The sequence below is a fragment of the Myotis myotis genome, unplaced genomic scaffold (genome assembly GCF_014108235.1).
Source record: "Myotis myotis isolate mMyoMyo1 unplaced genomic scaffold, mMyoMyo1.p scaffold_m19_p_2, whole genome shotgun sequence".
Taxonomy (NCBI): domain Eukaryota; kingdom Metazoa; phylum Chordata; class Mammalia; order Chiroptera; family Vespertilionidae; genus Myotis; species Myotis myotis.
In genome coordinates, this window is record NW_023416324.1 from 158,603,036 (window position 1) to 158,625,712 (window position 22,677).

Below are 22,677 nucleotides of genomic sequence, written 5' to 3' on the forward strand. Positions count from 1 at the left end.
ATCCTGAGAAAGAACAAAGTAGGTGGGATCTCAATACCAGATATCAAGCTGTATTACAAAGCCACTGTTCTCAAAACTGCCTGGTACTGTCACAAAAACAGACATATAGATCACTGGAATAGAATAGAGCCCAGAAATCGATCCGAACCAATATGCTCAATTAATATTTGACAAAGGAGGCAAGAACATACAATGGAGTCAAGATAGTCTCTTCAATAAATGGTGTTGGGAAAATTGGACAGCTACCTGCAAAAAAATGAAACTAGACCACCAACTTACACCATACACAAAAATAAACTCAAAATGGATAAAGGACTTAAATTTATGAGGGAAACCATAAAAATACTAGAAGAACCCAAAGGCAACAAAATCTCAGACATATGCCAAAGCAATTTTTTCACCGATACAGCTCCTAGGGCAATGGAAACTAAAGAAAAAATAAACAAATGGGACTACATCAAAATAAAAAGCTTCAGCACAGCAAAAGAAACCATCAACAAAACATCAAGAAAGCCCACTGCATGGGAAAATATATTTGCCAATCTTATCAGTGATAAGGGTTTAATCTCCAACATTTATAGGGAACTCATACAATTTAACAAAAGGAAGATAAAATATCCAACCAAAAAATGGGCAAAGGACCTAAATAGACACTTTTCAAGAGAGGGCATTCAGAAAGCCAAGAGACATATGAAAACATGCTCAAAGTCACTAATCATCCGAGAAATGAAAATCAAAACAACAATGAGGTACCATCTCACACCTATCAGAATGGCTATCATCAACAAACGACAAGTGCTGGAGAGGATGTGGAGAAAAAGGAACACTCGTGCACTGCTGGTGGGAATGCAGACTGGTGCAGCCACTATGGAAGACAGTATGGAGTTTCCTCAAAAAACTAAAAATGGACTCCCATTTGACCCTGTGATCCCACTTCTAGGAATATATCCCAAGAAAACAGAAACACCAATCAGAAAGGATATATGCACCCCTATGTTCATAGCAGCACAATTCACCATAGCTAAGATCTGGAAACAGCCTAAGTGCCCATCAGCAGATGAATGGATTAGAAAACTGTGGTACATCTACACAATGGAATACTATGCTCCTGTAAAAAAGAAGGAACTCTTACCATTTGCAACAGCATGGATGGAACTGGAGAGCATTATGCTAAGTGAAATAAGTCAGTCAATGAAGGAAAAATACCACGATCTCACTCATTCATGGATAATAAAGACCATTATAAATTTATGAACAAAAATAGATACAGAGGCAGTGCTGCCTCAAACAGACTGTCAAACTACAGCAGGAAGGCCGGGGAGGGTGGGGGGGCAAGAAGGGGGAGTAAGAGATCAACCAAAGGACTTGTATGCATGCATATAAGCATAACCAATGGACATAAGACGCTGGGGGGAAGGGGAGGCCAGGGGATTGTCAAGGGAGGGGGGGAAAAGGAGACATATGTAATACCCTTTGTAATACTTTAAGCAATAAAATAAAATAAATAAAAAATAAAATAAAATAAAACAATTAAAAAAATAGATACAGAGGCAGAGCAGCCTCGAGCAGACTATCAAATTACAGCGGGAAGGCCAGGGAGGGTTGGCCAGGAGGGGAGTGGTAAGAGATCAACCAAAGGACTTGTATGCATGCATATAAGCATAACCAATGGACATAAGACACTGGAGGGAAGGGGAGACCAGGGGATTGTCAAGGGCGGGGAAAAAAGGAGACATATGTAATACTCTTTGTAATACTTTAAGCAATAAAACAATTAAAAATAAAAAAAATTTTAAAAGATAACATTGGAGAATATATTGATGACTTGGTATAGGGAAAGATTTTTTTAAGCATGACAAAACACACTAACCATAAAGGAAAATAGATAAATTGAACTGCATTAGAAATGAGAACTTCTGCTCATGGACAAAGCACTCTAAAGAAAGTGAAAAGTCAAACCACAGGATTGGAAAAGATTATTTTCTATATCAATAATTAATAAAGAACCTAGAATATAAACCTAGAATATTTTTTTAAAAAATAAACACATATGGCCCAACCAATGTGGCTTAGTGATTGAGCATCGACCTATGAACCAAGAGGTTGCGTTCGATTCCTGGTCAGGGCATATGCCTGGATTGCAGGCTCAATCCCCAGTGTGGGGTGTGCATGAGGCAGCAACCAATCAATGATTCTCTCTCATCATTGATGTTTCTATCTCTCCCTTCCTCTCTAAAATAAAAAAGTATATTAATAAAAAATAAACACATATGGAAGTAAAGAGATCACTCAGTTTTGTAAAAGGGGTGGGAGAGGGAGACATGAAGAGACACTTCATTAAAGAGAATATTCAAATAATAAATATATAAAAAGGGACTCAAATTCACTGGTCATAAGAAATGCAAATTAAAACTGCAATAATGAGATACCACTTTACACCTACAAGAGTAATAAATATTTTTCAAAAGATATCTGTAATAACAAGTGCTGGTAAGTAGGTGAATGAATAAGAACTCTCATTGACTACTGGTGGACATATAAATTTTTATGACTACTTTGGAAAATTCTTTGGTAGTATCTTCTAGCGCTACACATATGCATATTTTTTAACCTAGTAACATTACTCCTATATATTGTCCAATGCAAACACATGTACACCAAGAAACACATAAAGAAACATCCATGGCAACATCCTATATAACAGAAGCCTAATATGTTAAGTGTCTGGTTGTGCGGTGACTGGCTGACTGTTCAACCAATTAAAGCATAATATGCTAATGATATGCTAAGGTCGCTCAACCGCTCACTATGATGTGCACTGACCACCAGAGGGCAGACAGTTGACCAGTCAACCAGTTGCTATGATGTGCACTGACGACCAGGGGACAGACGCTCCAACTGGTAAGTGAGCTTGCTGCTGGGATCTGGCGAATCGGGGCTGAGTGAGATGGGCCAGACATGCTCTGGAGCCCTCCCCAAGTCCCTCCCTGGCCACGATCATGCACAGGTGGGGGTCTCTTGGACTGGCCTGTGCCCTCTTGCAATCTGGGACCCCTCGGGGGATGTCAGAGAGCCTGTTTTGGCCCGATCCCACAGGCCACTCCCCTCAGGATGGCGGCAGACACAGAGCTCATGGCTGGTGAGAGCTGCTGTGGCGCTGTGAACCTGTCTCGATCGGGACTGATTGGGCATGAGCCCGCAGCAGGCACAGTGGGGCCAGGATGAGCGAGAGCAGCAGGTAGGAGCTGCAGGAAGTGTTGGACTGAGGGTTTTGGCCCCGATCCCCACAGGCCACCCTGAGGGACACCACCCGTGCATGAATTCGTGCACTGGGCCTCTAGTTACTCATAATAGCTCAAGACTGGAAGCAACTCAAATGCCAACAAACAGTAAAATGAATCAATAAACTGATATTGTCACAAAATTGAATATTATACAGCAATGAAAAGAAACAAATGCCTGCACACTATGGGTGAATTTCATAAATTGTGGAATGAAAGAAGTTAGATATAAAAGAGCATTTACTGAATGATTCCCCTAATGTAAACATAAGTAATCCATGGTATTGTAAGTCAGGACAGTAGTAACTCTCTGGGTTTTCCTAGAATAGAAAAAGGTATTGGTGCTGGTCAAACTGCACATATTTCTAAACATGTTATACTTCAATAAAAGTCATCAATAAAAACAAACAAAAGAGATAGGCCCCATTTGAGTGTTTTAGAGTATCCTGAGAGGAGGTAAAATAAAAAGATGACATGAGCCACAGGTCAGAGTGTAAGAAAACCCTACAGAATGTGAGTAAATAAGAGACTGGGGACCCAGGAGGAAAGACAGTTATCAAGAAAGTCATAGTGGCTGAATACCCTATGTGTTTTTTTTATTATTATTTATTTATCTAAGAATTTTTGTGAGTTTATTTGAGCCAAACTGTCAACATATGCCAGGAAGCAGAACTATAACAAATTGAGATAATGCTCCAGAGAATGGCGGGGTTACATTTGTATTTATACATTTGCAATCAAAGGAGGGACACAGGTGTGTTACATGAAATTCATTGGTGATAGATTAAGGAGGAGGGATAAAGCAAAGCAGGGAAACACCTGGGATTGGATAAAAGTAAAATGATGGACACATACTTAGGTGGGTACAGGTAAAAGTTGACCTTGTCAGGTAAGATACCGGTCTAGGACAAAAATGCCCACCATAAGTGCTTTTAGCTAAAGTTTAATTTCAGGCCATCCTTTGTGGTGACTTTAGGTCTCTGAGTTTGTAAGACTGCCATGCAGGCCTCCCCTAAGCTTGTAAGGTCACCATATGGCCCCTTTCATTCACAATTACCTTCTCTCCGTTAAGAAGTCCATCAAAAGGAGCAAACTCAGATCCACAAGGGAGTCAGTAGGAGCCATGTTTGTTTTCCCCACCCCCCCGGTGATACGTTCTTGCTGAGGGGCCACTGCTAGGTCCCCACTTGCTTCCCTCCCTTTGGCCTGAGATGGCAGGGCAGTCCAGGGGCTCCAAAGGAGCACGTCACTACTCCTCATTCCCAGAATCATCATCATCATAACAGTCAGCATCTTCCTCCTCCTCATCTTCATCATCAATGTCAAGGTCGCACAAGTCATCATAAAGCCAATCTGAGCTGTTGTCATTGGAAGGCACTTCAGTTTCGATGCAATATTCCGCCAGGGTCATGGGGACTTTCACTCCATCCTTTTCTCCTTCGGCTTTAGTGGCTGAAACTTGTTTTCTAGTGATTTCAGCATATTCTTTGTCTTTTCCTTTATTGTCCCTCCATTTCCTGAACATAACTGAAGCCTCCACATTGGCTGGGAAGAAGGTGTTGGGCTCATTAAGCAATGAGATTACACTTAACAGGATAGTCCTGACATTCTGAGTAGGATTCCACCTTTCGGAGGGCAGTTCACCACTCTGTGGGTCATCTACGGGTGGATGAAGAATTGAAATGCATACGTGTCCATGGTCATAAATGTTGGGGTGCCACATTTTGGTCAAGAATCTGAAGGTAGGTGGTGAATATAGGTAGTCCATAGGAAATTTAATATGAGCCTTGAAGTAGCCGCCTTTGTAGAGGGTGTTGGGGGGTCCGAAGATGGCAACCTCCCAGTTGTAGAGGTCGGACTCATTCACCGGGGTGATGCGGAAGCCCTCCACCTGCTCCTCCTGCAGGGACTTCAGCTCCAGCATCAGGGCCTTCTGGGAGCTGGTCATCCGCTGCTGGGCCATCGAGGCGCGCCAGGCCGGGGCCCCAGTCCTCACTCACCGACCCACCCACCGACCTTTTCTTTAGAATAGTGCAAATGGGCAATTATGCGCTCACCTAAGGAGCAGATCCAGGGCTTTCCATAGCAGGAAAAATGGAAGAGGTCAGCTCAAGGATCAAGCCTTGATGTGTGGTTGCAGTCTCTTCCAGAAGTCTCCCCAGCCAGGTGAGTTCCCAAGACACTCTGTTCTGGAGAAGGTTGAGTTGTGCTCCCTGAGTGTTCTTATATTTGATTCTCTAGAGGCCACGCTTACTTCTTCTAAGGATTATATTTCAGAGGTCTTTAGATAGGATTAATTTCACACCCTAATTAATCTCCCTAAATAACCTCTATAAACATAATCTAATCAAGAGTCACCGATTTTACAGCAAACCAGCCCTAACGACCTGCCTTTCTATCTAAATATCTATACCCCAAGATCAGTATAAAATCATATCACCTAGAGAGTTATTTTGTTTTTGTTAATCCCTACCCAAGGACATTTTTCCCATTGACTTTTAGAGAGAATGGAAAGAAGTGAGGGGGTGGGGTGTGGGGTTTTGGGGGTGGTGAGTGGGGGGTCCCCACGTGCGCGGGCCGGCGATGGCAGCACTGTTGGCCTCCGAGGCGGCCCTGGCAGAGGTCGAGTCCCTCGGGGCCGCTTGGCCAATCAGGTACCCCCTGAGATCCTGAACAACCCCCAGCTGCAGGACGCCATTCAAGTCCTGCCTTCCAACTATAACTTTGAGATCCCCAAGACCATCTGGAGGGTCCAACAGGCCCAGGCCAAGAAGGTGGCCCTGCAAATGCCAGAAGGCCTTCTCTTCTTCCCTGCACCATTGTGGAAATCTTGGAAAGGTTCACAGAGGCCGAAGTGATGGTGATGAGTGATGTGACCTACGGGGCTTGCTGTGTGGATGACTTTACTGCAAGGGCCCTGGAAGCTGACTTCCTGGTGCACTATGGCCACAGCTTCCTGGTTTCCATGGACACCTCTGCCCAAGACTTACGGGTGTTGCATGTCTTTGTGGACATCCCGATAGACACTACCCACCTACTGGACTCTATCTGCCTCACCTTTCCCCCAGCCAGTGCCCTTGACCTGGTCAGTACCATACAGTTTGTGTCAATCTTGCAGGCAGTTGCCTAGGAGCTGAAAGCTGAGAATTGCATGAGTGTCTCACAGTGTAAGCCCCTGTTCCCTGGGGAGATTCTGGGCTGCACATCACCCTACCTGCCCAAAGAGGTGGAGGCTATTGTATATCTTGGAGATGACCCCTTCCATTTGGAGTCTTTCATGACTGCCAACCCCAATGTCCCTGCTTACCGATATGATCCATACAGCAAAGTCCTATCCAGAGAGCACTATGACCATCAGCGAATGCAGACTAACCGCCAAGAAACCATAGCCACTGCCTGCTCAGCTAAATCCTGGAGCCTTATCCTGGGCACTTTGAGCTGTTAGGGCAGCCCCAAGATCCTGGAGCACCTGGAATCCAGACTGAAAGCCTTGGGACTTCCCTTCGTGAGGCTGCTGCTCCCCAAGATCTTCCCCAGCAAGCTCAGTCTGCTTCCACAAGTGGACGTGTGGGTACAAGTAGCATGTCCACGCCTCTCCATTGGCTGGGGCACAGCCTTCCCCAAGCCGCTGCTGACACCATATGAGGCGGTGGTGGCCCTGCGGGACATTTCCTGGCAGCAGCCCTACCCCATGGACTTTTATGCTGGCAGCTCCTTGGGGCCCTGGACAGTGAACTATGGGACGAGACCAGCCCTCCCAAGCACCCCACAGGCCTGCTCTGGGGAAGATGCAGGAGGAATCTGAGGGTGCCTTTCTCCAGCCTTGACTTGTGAGGGTTGCAGCTGCAGAGAGGAGGAAGTGGTGCCACTCGCTCCGTGAGACTTTCGCTCCTGAGTCTCAGGGTCCTGCCCTCCGGAGGAGCAGCCTCGAGGCTGGTGGTTTTCAGAACAGGGGGCAGACATTTTCTCCGCACTTTTTCTTCTTCCTCTTCTTAAGGAACACCTTTCAGCATTTCATATAATACTGGTTTGGTGGTGATGAACTCCTTTAGCTTTTTCTTATCTGTGAAGCTCTATCTGACCTTCAATTCTGAATGATAGCTTTGCTGGATAAAGTAATCTTGGTTGTAGGTTCTTGCTATTCATCACTTTGAATATTTCTTCCCCTACATGTTTTAAAGAACAGAGTATTTAATGCTCATTTAAAGTTGTTTTCTATGCTTTGATTTGCTCTAGCCTCTCTGTGATCCCATTAAGACCCCCCACAATTTATTGCTTTCAAACCATCAGTAAAGTGTGCAACACCCTAAATGTAATAAAGCAGGATAAGAAATGGTGATGGAATGGAGTGAATGGGAGAGGGAGGCTTTGCCACTAGGGGCCAGACACCCCAAAGGAACACCTCTCTGAAAAGGTAAAATGAATAGAGAGCAAAAAGCGTGAGGGAGAAGGGTGTTCCATGCTAAGAAAAGTAAATGCAGAGACTCCAAGGCAGGCTATGCTGGGCACATTTAAAGACCAGCAAGGAAACCAGGGTGTGTGGAGCCAAGAAAGATTTTAAGAAATGGCATCAGAGAAATAGCCAGGAGCCAGATAATGCTGGCCATGGATTTTAGTCTGAGTGAGACAGAAAGTCATTACAGTAAGGGTTTTGGGCAGAGAAATGACATAATTAAAGTTAATTGAAATGTATCACTCCAGTTGCGGTGGAAAGAATAGACTGTAGAGAGGCAGAAACAGGGAGGAGGTTTTCTAAAAGAAAGATGCTGCTGGCTTGGGTGAGGTCATTAGTGGTCGGGGTGGGGAAGAGAGGTTGTTCTGAGTGTATCTGGAAATTACAGCCAGCAAGACTTGCAGGTGGGTTGGATATGGAGTGTGAGAGAAAGAGAGCCATCAGGGGCGCTCAGGAAAGACCTTTCTAACCCAAGGAGCTGTCTGACATGGAATGAGCTGTCCCCAGATGCAGTCATTCAATAGTGGAGGCAGTTGGTCCTTCAGAGGGCTCTTCTCTCTCTAGCTTACCTGCCAAGTAAGCTCCTTAGAACATTTCTACCCTTAGAGGCAATGGGCCCAGCTGACCTCTAAGATACCTCGTGTGCCAAATACTTTCAGGCAGTTGGAACAGGGTTCTGTACTTCATAAATGTACAGGCTAAATGGTTGCAAAGTAAATTTCTTACACCAAAGTAACTTTTTGACTGCTGTGTACCTTTCCCACACACACACTCATTTTTATACTGATCAAAATGGGTTAAAGGGAACAGCAGGGACAACGGCTTTGGGATAAGCAGGTACCACACAAAGAAACCTGAGAGTGGGAAATGCTGATGTATGGAAGGAAGGGGGAGCAGCCCCATCCTTTTAGCCTTTGGGGATGGTTATGAATAGAGGCTACACCAGAAGAAGGTGTAATTGTAAATGACTGAATTGTAAGCAAACACCCTAACATTTTCAAATCCCCCCAAATGTTGTCTCTTTCAAAACAAGAACCTTGGGGTAATCTAGTGCTCCATAAACTATACAGTTGTCATAGTGGTGCTGCCATTGCTCAAAGCTTGCTTGGAACTCTTCTTTGTTTTTTTTTTGTTTTTTGTTTTTTTTCTTTTCTTGAAGAGAGTTCATGTAACTTACTCCAAAATCCAGTCTCTGAGGTCCCTGGGAAGCTCTGCTGTCAGGAACTTCAGATTCTTCTGGCTGGCAGGAACGTTAAAGCTTCTAGCCTATTTGGTGTTTGACTTCCCATGGCATCGTTAGTGACAAGCAGGCATCTAACCTCTAAGTCAAACCAGGAGAGAAATGAATGTGGTTAACACCCTCCAGGCAGCCTCAACACATCTTCCTATTCAGCTCTGATTGTCAGAAAGTTCTTTCATTTCTAACTAAAACCTGCCTCGTTGTACCTTCCTCCACTGGTCATCATGGAGTATGGAACAGAAGTCAGGCATTTGTGTACCACCTCCATTATTTTGCCATTTTTATCCTGTCCAAGTATCACTAGTCCTGTTGGTTTTTAATATCTTTCTTTCAAATGACCCAATTTCATAGGTGAGTAACTTTACCTTAAATGTAAAATACATCCCTTTGTAAGTGGAAACCCTACATCAATCGGAGCCTGACAGCATGAGGAATAATATCAGAAGGAAGAGAAAGTGATGATATTAAATTCTACTTAGGAAGTGTTGCCTAGCAAAGGTGCTGAGCCTGAGGCAGCCTCTCTGTTAAAACAGAGATTAGCAGATGTGGAGAGGTGTAGAGACAAAGTACCACAAAATGATACTTCTTCCTTATTGTAGGCTCAAGAGAACTGAAGGGGGCATACTGTTTGCACCATGTGGTCTCTTACTTAACCTCACTGCCGGTGTACCATTCAAAAGCATCTCCTATACCTCTAGTGGGAGGTGTACACATTGAGACCCACGGTGAAGGGGTCGAGCACTTTGGCTATGGTCAAGCTGATCAGATTGAGGTCATGGTTCTTCTGCCTCCTAGCTGCTCCATCCTATACACCTTAACCACTGTAAACATCAGTTTCTTCATCTTTAAGGTGGGAGTAGTATTAGCTCTTCAGAGTGATACTTTATGCCTGGGTCGTAAGCTGAATATTGAATATAAATTCAGCCTAAGACTCCAAGATCATTCAGCTTTGGGGCTGAATTAATTCGTCCTGTAGACACCAACCAGGCTGTGCTTGTAGCCAACTAAAATCGCTAGGCTACATTGGCATGTTCTGCCTGTCAACCAAATCCCCCATTGTGAACTTGTGTTACTGAGCATTTAGGCCCGAGGGAGGACTTGGCATTTATTCTTATTACCTAGATTCTCCCCTTCACTTTAACGTGGTGCTTGAACATTTGTTCAATGCCTTCGGCTACCCTGCATTTGAGGGAAAGGGAGTCAAATGGACAGAGCGGGGCTATGATGAGAATGTATTTGAGACTCTAGATATGAGTCTGCATTCTTTTGAAATAAGAGAATGGAAACTTTTTGCTGAGTATCCACTATGTTTCAGGTACTTTCCTCTAACATCTCATTTAATAATCCAGGAATCCTTTAAAATAGGTGAAATCCTCACTTTACGGAGCAGAAATCTGAATTTTTAAGTTGTTAAGCATGGTAATTATGCAATTTTTTTTACTATTTTGGCTTAATATTATTTCATAAACACTTTATCTGCTTTATCGTATTGCTTAATATTTTTCTGTTTTTTTCCCTTTTATAAATAAATGTCTTCTCCTTATTCTAAAAACTTTATTTTGTTGTTGTTAATCCTCACACAAGGATATTTTTGTTTTGATCTTTTTAGAATGGAAGGGAGAGGGAGACACAGAGAAACATTGATGTGAGAGACACATTGATTGATTCTCTCCGCACACCCCCAGGGCCAGATTAAGCCTGCCCTTGACAGGAATCGAACCCAGACCTTTCAGTCCACGGGCCTATGCTCTATCCACTGAGCCAAACCAGCAAAGGCTCTAAAAACATTTTGAGACCCTCTTACCTTGATGTTTATCATTTTAATGGTTGTATAATAACCCTAAGTTACCCAACCTTAATTTATTTAACCAATTTCCTTTTGTTGACAGTTTAGTTTTGTTTGTTTGCTTTTTGTGGTTTTTTAAATTATTTCTGTAATAAATGATCCTGATAGGGACATCCCGCACAGCATTATTTTGTTCTGGAAATTTCCCCAAGAATGGAATTACTACATCAAAGGGGATTTGGCTCTTTACAGAGACTAACGAACTGCTTATCCAAAGGAGTGTGTGGTTCTTGAGGGTAAAAAGAAAAATCTGGTTTCTACAAAAGAAATTAACTTTCCACTTATTCATAAAATATTTGAGCGCCTGATAGATGTTAGGCTCCGTGCCAAGGGCTGGGGACGGGGATGAGCAAGGTCTGGCCTGGTAGAGGCAAGGGCGCTTCAAGTCCCTTCCTCTGGACAGGGAGGACCGCACGCCCCTCCGCGCGGAGGGGTGGAAGGAGGGAGCTGTTGCGAGTACCGGGGAGATCTCCCAGTGCAGACAGCTCTCGGCCTGAGCCTTGCAGAATGAGTAAGAGTTTGGGTACGGGATTTATATTTATTTTATTGTGACTCTCTGCCCTTCCATCAGAAAAATAATTTCCCACTTTTGGCACAGAGACCATTGGAGCCCGAAGCCCCCAACGTCGTAAGCCTCTTTCCATCTCCTAGGAGGAGGGCAGGGGGTGTCTTCGACCGCGGGTACGGGGTCCCCGGTCCGGGAACTCCGGGCGCGGCACTGCTGGCAGAGGACAGGAGAGGACCCGAGCGCGGGGCCCGCAGTCCCCCAGGACCAGACCCGACGCGTGGCCCTCGGGGGAGGGAAGACGCGCCCTGGGCGCAGGGCTCCCGCGGAGTCAGCTCGGCGCGGTCAGGTTGGGCAGACGGTGAGGGAAGCGGAGCTGCTCGGGGTGCAGGGTTAGAGGGCCTCCGCGAGGGGCTCCGAGGGGAGCGGGGCTCAGAGCTCGCGGACCCCGCGGGGGCAGGCGGGCGGGGAGCGGGCCGGGGGCGGAGCTCCGAGTCCGGGGCCGCGGCGGCTGCCCAGAGGGTCTGCGGGGGCTGCTGTGGCCAGGCCCGAGGGCGGGCGCCTCTCCGGGACCCGGACCTTGGAACCGGGAGCGGGGACCCGCGCGCCGTCTTAGCTAAGCTGAGAGCCCATCCTCGCGGGGACCCACAGCCCACGGGCCGGCGCTGTCCCAGGTGAGGAAGCCCAGGCCTGGGCGCCAGGTAGGACCGAGGGCCTCCAGGAGGGCGGGCAGAACGCGTCCCAATGCGGGAGGGGCGGTGGCGGGTCTGGGGGCTGCGGGCTCCGGGGGCCAAACGAAGGGCGCAGGGCAGGCCCGAGCAGCTCAGCCCTGGAAACACTGGGTGCCGGCCACGGGGCAAGTCAAGTTGCAGGACCAAAAGCTTCCCTGCTGGACCCAGCGGCTCATTTACCCACAAGGGGCGGTGGGACCGACGCCTTCGCGGATGAACCGGAGTGCGCGCCAAGACTCGGGCTGTGGATGGTGTCCTGTGCCTGTGCCTGTGCCTTGTTTCTTCTGTCTGTATGTAGCATTGTCACAAAGAACACCTTTTCCGTGTGTGTTAAGGGGACAGACAGTTTTCTAGGCTGTTTGGAACGGAGGGCCACGGCATCTGCACCCATCCTGCTGGGCCATAAGCCCTCTTGGAGGATCTTGGCCCAACCCTCCAGCTACCTTAGGGACCTTGCCTGGGTGGCACCAAATTAAGGCCTTAGCCTCTGGGCCTGATCACCAGCTTCCATATTCCATATTCCTCAGGGAGTGAAAAAAAAAAAATTATATATATATATATATATATATATATATATATATATATATATATATATATTGAGTCTTTTATTATTTTTAAAATTATTTTTAAATTATAGTTTCAATAGATAACACATGCACATGGTTTTTAAAAATCAAGTGCAAGTTTAACTTCTAGAATAACGCCTATACTAGCATTTGTGTTTATTTTCAATTCCCTTGTTTTTTCACCCATATTCTTTCCTACTCTTTTTGTTCTGTCTCCTTTTGATTCTGTATCCCACCTCCTGCCTGATGAAAGTACTGGAAGATAATGACGTCACCCCACTGTCTGCAAACCTTAAGCCCACTAGCACTACCCCTGCTTTCTTCAAAGTCTTTCACTGCAGTTGCCCTTGGGGTAGGGAGCCCACTACCCAAGGATGTTTCCTTTATTTGCCTTAACTCTCCAGCAATGTGAAGAAAGCAGCATTGGGGAATTGTCCCTGAGAAGTTCTGTATTACCTGTTCTTTCCCTTAAACTGGACTTTCCAAGTGCAATTTCAGTGGAGGCTGGTAGCGAGGGGAATCAAGGAAGGATACTTCCTAAAGTGCTTTAGATTTCCAGGAACCAGTACCTCACTGGTTCTGATTCCTGAATGTGAAACTCTGCCAGTTACATCTTTCCATTGCCCTCCTCTTTCCCCCCGGGACCAGCATGGAGGTTTTATATTTGTGAAGGGTGGGGAGAGGTGGGCTGTAGAGGAAAGAGGTACAGGCCAAGACCCCTGAGTGGAGAGGAATCCTGGGGTTCAGGGCCCTGTCACTCAGGAATAGCCTCCAGATAATTTTGTAAGAGACCATATATGTGGCTTACTTCTTGCCAACCATCAGCACAATCAACTTTTTTCCAAGGCTTTTTCTATGCAGAGCAAAACAGGTTGAGAAGTAGAAAAACAATTAGCAAATAAGCCCATTTTTATCAATATGATAAAATAGAAGTTGTTCAAATTCCTTTTACTGAATTATAAGGTATTTTAGGAGTTGTGTAGAGTGTCTAAACCTAGTAGCTACTACAGTCACTACATTTTTCCTTTATTTTTTCATGTTGCATGACCCTGACCTGGATCCCAAACATGTCGAAATATACAGGTTGGTTAGAAGCTGCCACTTCTAAGAAGCCTTGTGGATTGGGGGGTTGGGAGGGAGAAGATTACAAAATAAGGACTTATCCTTTTGCTAATGTAGGGAAATAATGGAAAGGAATGGATTAAGTATCAGCTTGAGTTTGGTAAGAAATTGATATAAGAAAACAGGGAAATGAGTAAGAGGTGAAGGAATCACTCACCATTCATTCATTCAAAATGAGTACAGTGCGCCTGGCAATGTGCCAGTTACTGGGGGAGAAGGGGTAAGGGTGAATGGAACCAGGCAGAATCCCTGATCTCCTGAAGTTTACAGATGCTTTGGGGGAGGCAACTGCTAGTAAAATAACTATTGAAAATGTAATTGCAAACTAAGCTCTCTAAAGGAAAGAAGAGTGTGTACGTGGACTGCACTGCATGACCAAGTAAGGCTTTCTCAAGGAGGTTTCTCTTGAGCTGATATTCAAGGGGAAGTGGGAATGTTGGGGCTAAATACTTGGTTTTGAGATAGGATCATAAAGTATCAGTTAGGAATTGCATTTAGCTGCTTGGAATCAAGAAGTCTGTCTTCCATGTGGTGTTTGCCATACAGTGTGTGCACGCACGTAGAGTTGGCATTTCTGGAATTTGGGGAAAGGATGCTTTGTTATCATCGCATCATTTGTCCTGTCTTGAGTTGGTCATGGTTTTCCATTGCTGTCATTCTTGCTTTTAAATTAAATGTTTAAATTAATTTTATTCTTACAGTGGCAGTTTATTGTTATCACTGAGTGCTTTCCCAGGTGAAAACAGGTGTTGCAGGTAGACTGCAATATCTTCTCCCCAGCCCTGAAACTGCTCCTACCTTTTCAAAGTTTCATATGTAGTCCTTAAGTAAAGGGGGGGGGGGGACTAATTGCATTGATACTGTAAGTAAAAGTAATCTAAAGCTCACAATGGGGTTCTCTGACAAGCAACATATTTTATGTGCAAATAAATATTTTCATTTCTTCCAACACTACTTACAGCAAATTTTCTAATGTCCAGCACTGTGTTAGATACTATGGATAAAATGGGTTAGTAAGACATGGTCCCAGCATTTAAGGAGTTCATAGAAGTCTAACAGGTGGGACTCATACTCATCCATGTACGGCTAGGAAAGAACTGTGGTTGCTATAATAAAGTTACAGTGATGCACCGGGGAGGGAGTGGTCAGTTCTACCAAGGAAAGGAGGGGCTCAGAAAAGTTTCATGGAAGAGTTAACATTTGAGTTGAATCTTGAAAGATGAGATATTCCACAATCTAGACAAAGGAAAAAGGGCATTATAGAAGAGGGTTTAGTATGCAAAAACAAACAAACAAAACCCACAGAGGCATAAGGTCCAGGACATTCATGTGGCTCAAAGAACTGAAGCATAAGGAACAAAGAGGAGCTATTAAGAGATAAGACTGTAGTGGTGGGCAAGGCAGGTCACAGAGAATCTGCACGCCATCATATGGATAGCCTGGTGGTGAAAGTATGCACTCCAGGGTCATATGGACCCAGATTTGAGTCATAGCTTGGCCACTTTCTAGCTGTGGAACGTTGGTTAAGTAACTTGGCCTCAGTATATAATGGTAATGAAGGTTGTACCACCCTCATTGAGTTGCTGCAAGAATTGAGAGAAATCTTGTAGTAACTGGCACAGATTATAAACCCAGTTATTGTTGGCTATTGTTTTCATTATTCATCCTAGACAAAGGGAACCACTGGAGAGTTTTAAGTAAAGGAGTGATTGAGTGAGCATTTTGTTTAAAGCACAATCATTCTGGCTGCCTGTGGATTCCGGGTTAAAGGGGAGTCAGTTTGGGGCAGAGGAACCACTTGAAGAGATTATAATCATTCAGATGACAGTGAAGATGGCATGAATGCTGGTGGCTGGGGTAGTAGCCCTGGAGAAAAGGAGACAAATGCTTGAGATGTCTGTGGGGTAGGCTCCACAGAACTCAGTTACTCATTAGGTGTGGGGAACGGGATTCTGATCTGTCATCCTTTGGTTCTGCCATCCAAGTGACCTCAGGGTAAACAAAAAGAAGCCGGCGCCAAGCAGGACTAAGGATCCGGTATCTAGGAAGTGCTTATGTGAAGAGGACTTAATGATTGGTACCCATAAAGCTGTCTTCTAATTCAGAAGGTCCCTTGACAACTAGTGTGTCATAGAGTAAAAGGATCAGAAAGACTTAGTTGATCCAGAACAAATAAAATTCTTTGTTTCTCTCTCTCATCTCTGGGAGGCTTTTAGTTCAAGGTAAATGAACATTAGACTTTATCCATTTGCCATTGTCATAAAGTGGCTCATATAACCCTCACTCATGCCTGGCAGTTTTGATTCAACTCTTTCCTGACAATAACCTGATTGAAGTTTTTCTCCTCTTTTCTCGTGTCCTGCAATCCCATAAGCACTGGCTGAAGTGCCTTGATTAATGCCAGTGAGAATTAGAGGACTTAGGTGGACCCTACTGTATAATGCAGGGTAATGTTGGTTACCATTGCATCCATTCATAAAAGAGAAAATAACCCAGACCTGTGTGATAGTGTTTGCTGAAAAGTTTCCGGGAGCTTTATGCCTATTTCCCCCAAATGTGGATCCTGGGAAAAGCTGATTGATTGTAGTAGCTTGAACAACTGTATCATTACTCAAAGGCACAGAAATGAAAAGACATTATAATTAGGCAGGGCCAATGAGTGAGGTGGCAAAATGTGAAGTGAGGAAAGACTTTGGATATAAGTGGACTTTCCATGTCTGTGACCTTGGGCAATATATCTAACCTCTCCGAGCCTCGGTTTTTACTGGTGGACATTCTTTTGATATCTGTAAAACTGCGGTAATATCTCCTGCAAGGGCTGGTTGTGAGCTGTGTATGGAGGTGCCCAGCATAGGGCGGCTGCTTAACTGACCTGTATCCTTTGACTCGACTGCCTCTGAGGTCTCTCCTTACATTGAAAAAGCAGGAAGAATGAAGATTTCTCGGGGTGAGTAATCTGAATTAATTGGCTTTTATGTGTTTCTCATCTATGATTGATTTTTGCCCCCTGGTAACAGAGCAAATACCTGTTTTCCTCCACCCTCAGGGAATGCTTGTCAGTGATGATGGGGCAAAGGTAAAATGATTCCTGCAGAGAGGAAGCTAATTTTAGCTACTCTTCTTTCAACACACACACACACACACAAGCAAAATTACTAACACATAGAAAAATGGAGTGATTTGACTTCTTTCTCGGTGGAGTTCCTAACAAGCATTTTTCTTGTTTACTTGTTGTTTTTCATGGAGAAAGAAAGAAGCAGGCTCAAAGAGATTGTAATGGTTCTCCCATGCCCCGACCCCCTAATAATTGTGAGCTGTTTGTTCTTAAGGAAAAAAGTTTTGTTTTTCTCCTCTTAATAGGAGTTGATGATTGAAAGAAGTCTCATACCCTCCATATAGTTTTTCTAAATATTCTGTACTTCGATCAAAGCCTTCAGCTTAGTTCAGCAAGCATCAGTTGAGCTCCAACTGCATGCTATGGGGTGCATTGGCACTGTGGACACAGAGATGCCAGCTGTGGTACCCAGATCTCCAGTTGGTAGCCCTTGCAGAAGAGGCTGAGTAGGGAGAGGAGGTGGGTGCCAGCTGATTTAAGGGAGCCAATGAGAAGGGACCCCTCAGGCCAAGGTTCTCTCCTACAGTTTCAGAGCCCTGTCCATCAGATCATGAACTCCTTTAGGTCAGGATCCAGGTCTGCTCATATCTATGCTCCATGTCCTTGCATATGCGAGCCCTTTTGTGCTAAGTGTTTGTTGATTGAGAGATCAGGAGAAAAAGGCATGAGGAGGCCAAGTGGCCTTCTATTTCTGCACTCTTAAAAATGAAAATATTCCAAATAAAGGTTTGCTCTATGCAATTAGCCAATTTTCACGCTTATCTTTTGAGAGGCAGTGCAGTATAGTGGTTAAACGTCTGGGCTCTGGAATTAGAGTGCCTGGCCCTGTATCCCAGCTCCACAACTTACTAGGTGTGTGACCTTGGGCAAGTCATTTAACCTCTGTGTGCCCCAGTTTCTTTATTACCTACTTTATTGGTTGTTAAAAGGCTTAAATGAGCTAATACACATTGTTCACACTCATCAAGCACAGATACTATGTTCTATTCAACACTGAATCCAGCATGGTGCTTGGTACACTGGAGAAGCTGAGTGAATGAACAAATCTCAATATGTAGGCATTTGACTGACAAGGCACTTTCCTACCATTAACTCACTTGATCCTCAGAACATCTCAGGAGATAAATAAAGGAGATGGGCAGGATAGGTACCATCATCTCCATTTTACAAATGAGGAAGTAGGGCACTGCAAGATGGAGTAACTTGACAAAGAAAGACCATCTCTGTAAATGACTCATGCTTTTTTAAATTATTGGCTTAGAGAGCAGAAGGGCGGGGGGGGGGGAGAGAGAGAAGGAGAGAAACATCGATTTGTTGTCCCACTTATTTATTCATTCATTAGTTGCTTCTTGTTTGTGCCCTAATCAAAGATCAAATCTGAAACCTTGGCATATCAGGATGATGCTCTAATCACTGGGGCCAGGGCCTGATTCGTGCTCCTAACTCCATTTGTTCTTAGCCCTATGATCTTCCCACTATCTGGCTCTGGCTGCCCCTCAATCTTATGCAGGTTTCATGGAACTCAAAGGTTATCCACCAGCAAATATGAGCGCACATAGTTTTTTTTAGCTTTCTGAAGAAATGAACTTCTTACTGTAAATACACATAGTCAAATTGTAACTTCAAGTTAAAAGTTGAAGTTTGGAAAGTTTCGATTTGGGGGGATGGGGAGAAAAGCAGAGGATATTTTATGGGAATGAGGAAGTTCTTTCTATGTGTGAAAGTAGCAGAGAATCATGAAGGAAAATATGGACAGATTTTGCTACATAAATATTTAAGATACTTATGTATAAAAAGTCACAATTAAGTTAAAAGGAAAATAAACTTTAAAAAGTTGAATTAGCCCTGGCTGGTGTTTCACAATGGTTAGAGCATTAGCCCAAGGACTGAAGGGTCTTGGGTTTGATTCCCAGTCAAGGGCACGTACCTAGATTTTGGGTTCGCTTCCCGATCCTGGTTGGGGTGTGTGCGGGAGGCAACCAGTCGATGCGTCTCTCTCACATGGATGTTTCTCTCTCTTTCCCCCTTCCATCCTCCCTTCCACTCTCTGAAAAAAGCAATGGAAAAAATATCCTCTGGTGAGGAATGAAAAAAAAATTGCATCAAATATGTCAAAAGGTTAAACATTTCAGTATCTAAAGAGCTCACAGAATTTAATAGAAAAAAACATTAAGACCTTCTTTTCAAAAAAAATGGGCAAAGGATTAACAGTTTTCAAATGAGGAAAAGCACATGGTTGATGAACATATAAAATATTTTAACTTTACTTGAATAAAAGAAATAAGGTTTTTTAAAATGATATACCAATTTGTTTATCAAGACTATTACAGCTTTAAAGATGCTGGTGGAGTGAGATAAAATGGTTACCCTTATAAGAAATTATCCTGAAAATAATCACTTTAAAATTGTTTATAGAAAAGAAACAAGATATCTAAGAAACTATAAACAAAAACATGCTTGGTACTATTGTATGTCCATAATAACTACAGTGCTGAAGAACTATAACACAAACCTAAAAAAACTTATGCCTAAAAATGTTCTTCATAGTATTTATTTATGAATGTGAAACACTAGAAACAACCCATGTCCAATAATAAGGGAGTGTTTAAATAAATTATGATTGGGATGAAGAAGCATAGACTATCAGCTAAAAGCAACAAGTCTCACCACCTGGATTTAAATCCTGAATTGACTGCATATTAGCCCTACAATACCTCTTCATGCCTCACTTTCTTTTTTAAAAAAAATTAAATTCTTTATTATTTATGGTATTACCTATGTCTCCTTTTTCTCTCATTGACCTCTCCCCAGGTGCTCCAACCCCCCCCCCCCCCAGCACATGCCATTACCCCCCTACTGTCTGTGTCCATGGGTTATGTTTATATACATGCATACAACTCCTTTAGTAATACAGCTTGATACCCGGTATTGTGATCCCTCCAACTTTGTTCTTTGTTAGGATTGCTGTGGCTATTCAGGGTCTTTTTTTACTCCATATGAATTTATGGAGAGTATGTTCTAGGTTTGTGAAATATGCCGTTGGCATTTAAATGGGAATTGCATTGAATTTAGAGATTGCTTTGGGCAGTATGAACATTTTAATGATGTTGGTTCTACCAATCCATGAACATGGTATAGTCTTCCATTTGCTTATGTTTTCCTCTACCTCTTTTTTCAACGTCCTGTAGTTTTCTGAGTACAGGTCTTTTACCTCTTAAGTTTATTCCTAGGTATCTTAATTTTTTTGTTGCAATAGTAAATGGGATTTTTTTTTTTTTTTAGTTTCTCTTTCTGTGAGTTCATTATTGGTGTATAGAAAAGCCATAGATTTCTGGGTGTTAATTTTGTATCCTTCTACATTGCTGAATTCAGTTATTAAGTCTAATAGTTTTTGGATGGAGACTTTAGTGCTTCCTATGTACAATATCATGTCATCTGTGAATAATGACAGTTTTACTCCTTTTCCAATTTGGATGCCTTTTATTTTTTCTTTTTGTCTGATCACTATGGCTAGCGCTTCCAGTAGTATGTCAAACAGGAGTGGTGAAACTGGGCATTCCTGTCTTGTTCTTAAGAGCAACAAGAAAAGACCAGAGTAAGCAGAAGGAAGGAAATGATCAAGATCAGAACGGAAATAAGTAACATAGAGACCAAAAAATTATAGAAAAGATCAATAAAACCAAGAGCTGGTTCTTTGGAAGGATAAGCAAGATTGATGAACCTCTAGCCAGGTTCACTAAGAAACAAAGAGAGAGGACCCAAATAAACAAAATCAGAAATGAAAGAGGTGAAGTAACAACCGACCACACAGACACACAAAGGATTATGAAAAAAATACTATGAACAACTCTACTCCAACAAAATGGACAACCTAGAGGAAGTAGACATATTCCTAGAAAAATACAATCTTCCAAAATTCAATCAGGAAAAATCAAAAAACCTGAATAGACCAATAACTACTGATGAAATTGAAGCAGCAATCAAAAGACTTCCAGCAAACAAAAGCCCTGGTCCAGATGGCTTCACAGGGGAGTTTTACCAAACATTCAAAGAAGAACTAACACCTGTCCTCCTCAGAGTATTTAAAAATATTCAAAAGGAAGGCACACTTCCAAGCTCTTTCTAAGAAGTCAGCATTACCATAATCCCAAAGCCAGATAAAGACACTACAAAGAAAGAGAATTATCCCTGATGAACATAGATGCTAAAATCCTCAACAAAATCCTAGCAAATCAGATCCAGAATTACATTAAAAAGATCATACACCATGACCAAGTGGGATTTATTTCGGGGATGCAAGGCTGGTATAATATCTGCAAATCAATAAACAATTTGAGAGAAAAAAATCACATAACCATATTAATTGATGCAGAAAAAGCATTTGACAAAATCCAACACCCTTACAGCGAAGTGGGAGATTTATATGACAAACCTACAGCCAACATCATACTCAATGGGCAAAAACTAAAACCATGACTCACTTTCTTCATTTATACAGAGGTGACGAGAAGGGTACCTACTGCATGGTTTATGTGGGTTAAATGAGTCTATATAGGTCCACAATTCCAAAATTCTCAAAGCTCTACAAACCTAAAAGTTTTTGTAAATTTATTAGCAGCAAAATATGATTGAACTGACATAACTTTATCCCACTTTCTATTACTACTAGTATATTCTGGGGCTATAGTCAATCTTAATCCTTTCCATAGTTTTATTTTCTCCGCAGAATCTCTAAGGTTCTCTTATGAATTAATAACCCTCATGAACATGTGAAAAGATTAACTGAGGTCAATGCTAATTGGAGTCAGGTATATCTACTTTGAGCTAATCCCTTAGCCTAGAAACCTTCCAAATCCTCCAGCCCAGAACTTTCAAACTTTAAGATGGAGTATTTTTATTTTATTTTTATTTTTTTGTTAATCCTCACCCAAGAATATTTTTCCATTGATTTTTAGGGAGAGTAGAAGAAAGAGGGAAAGTCAGAGAAAAGCATCGATGTGAGAGAAACACATTGCTTGGTTGCCTCCTGCACAAGCTCCTATCAGGACCCGGGCCGGGGAGGAGCCTACAACCGAGATACATGCACCTTGACCAGAATCAAGCCCGGGATCCTGATAGGCAGGCGAACACTCTATCCACTGAGCAAAACTGGATAGGGCAAGATGGGGAATATTATTAACTAGATTGCTGAGCTCCATCCCCAGAAACTCTCACTGAGTAGGTCCGGGGTTGGGTAAAATGTCTGTAGTTCTCACAAATTCCCAGGTGATGTTGATCGTAGACCACGAGTTAAGTACCCTGCTCCAACCCACCCCCTCTTTAATTCGTATCGCCCCTTACACTGCACCTTTTTTATGTGAACATTTTTATTTCTGGAAATCTTCAACTTGTGTTTTTTTTTATTCTCTTATCTTCTCATTTCTATGCTGTGCTTTTGTTTCTAAGGGTAGTCACCTAATAAAATTATCACTTTCTAAGCACTAATGTGCCAGGGACTAGTGTTGTATTAATATTAATATGTTAGTGCTGTATTAATATTTTTTTTCATCTTTTCAACCACCCTGAAAGGATATTATCCTCATTTTAGAGGTGAGAAAACTGAGGTCTCAGTAAGTGGAAGGAAACAAGTCCTCTTGGCTCCAAAGCCCAACCTCATTTTATTTTACTGTGCCATCCCTTTCACGTGGTGGTTCATGTCACCAGGTCTCCGGGCTACATGTTTTCTCAATCCTGCCTCGGCTGTGTGGCTCCTGCTGAGTCCCTAATCTGTAATCCCATCTCTATTCATCACTTATCCAGATCCCATTGATTAGAACTT

At 43.1% G+C, this 22,677-nt stretch overlaps 2 protein-coding genes and 1 pseudogene across 3 annotated transcripts in view; 2 read left to right on the top strand and 1 right to left on the bottom strand.

Moving 5' to 3' along the window:
• Positions 1-4,530: 4,530 nt before the first annotated feature.
• Positions 4,531-5,244, bottom strand: LOC118677128 (ubiquitin-conjugating enzyme E2 R2-like). The gene has a single exon (XM_036351935.1). It carries the CDS (start codon positions 5,242-5,244, stop codon positions 4,531-4,533), a length of 714 nt encoding a protein of 237 aa, XP_036207828.1.
• A 163-nt stretch (positions 5,245-5,407) lies between these two features.
• LOC118675733 lies at positions 5,408-7,247 on the top strand (annotated as a pseudogene).
• Positions 7,248-11,670: 4,423 nt separating this feature from the next.
• The window catches only part of CASR (calcium sensing receptor), a 94,053-nt gene continuing 83,046 nt past the window's right edge, over positions 11,671-22,677 (top strand). Inside the window, exon 1 of one of the 2 annotated variants that reach the window (XM_036352617.1) lies at positions 11,671-12,026. The gene's annotated coding sequence lies outside the window, so the exon portion shown is untranslated. The remainder of the gene's footprint in view (positions 12,027-22,677) is intronic. The other variant, XM_036352618.1, reaches the window with a different exon arrangement.

Coding starts and splice junctions, on each gene's coding strand:
- LOC118677128 (XM_036351935.1), bottom strand. CDS start 5,244: ATGGCCCAGCAGCGGATGACCAGCTCCCAGAAGGCCCTGATGCTGGAG.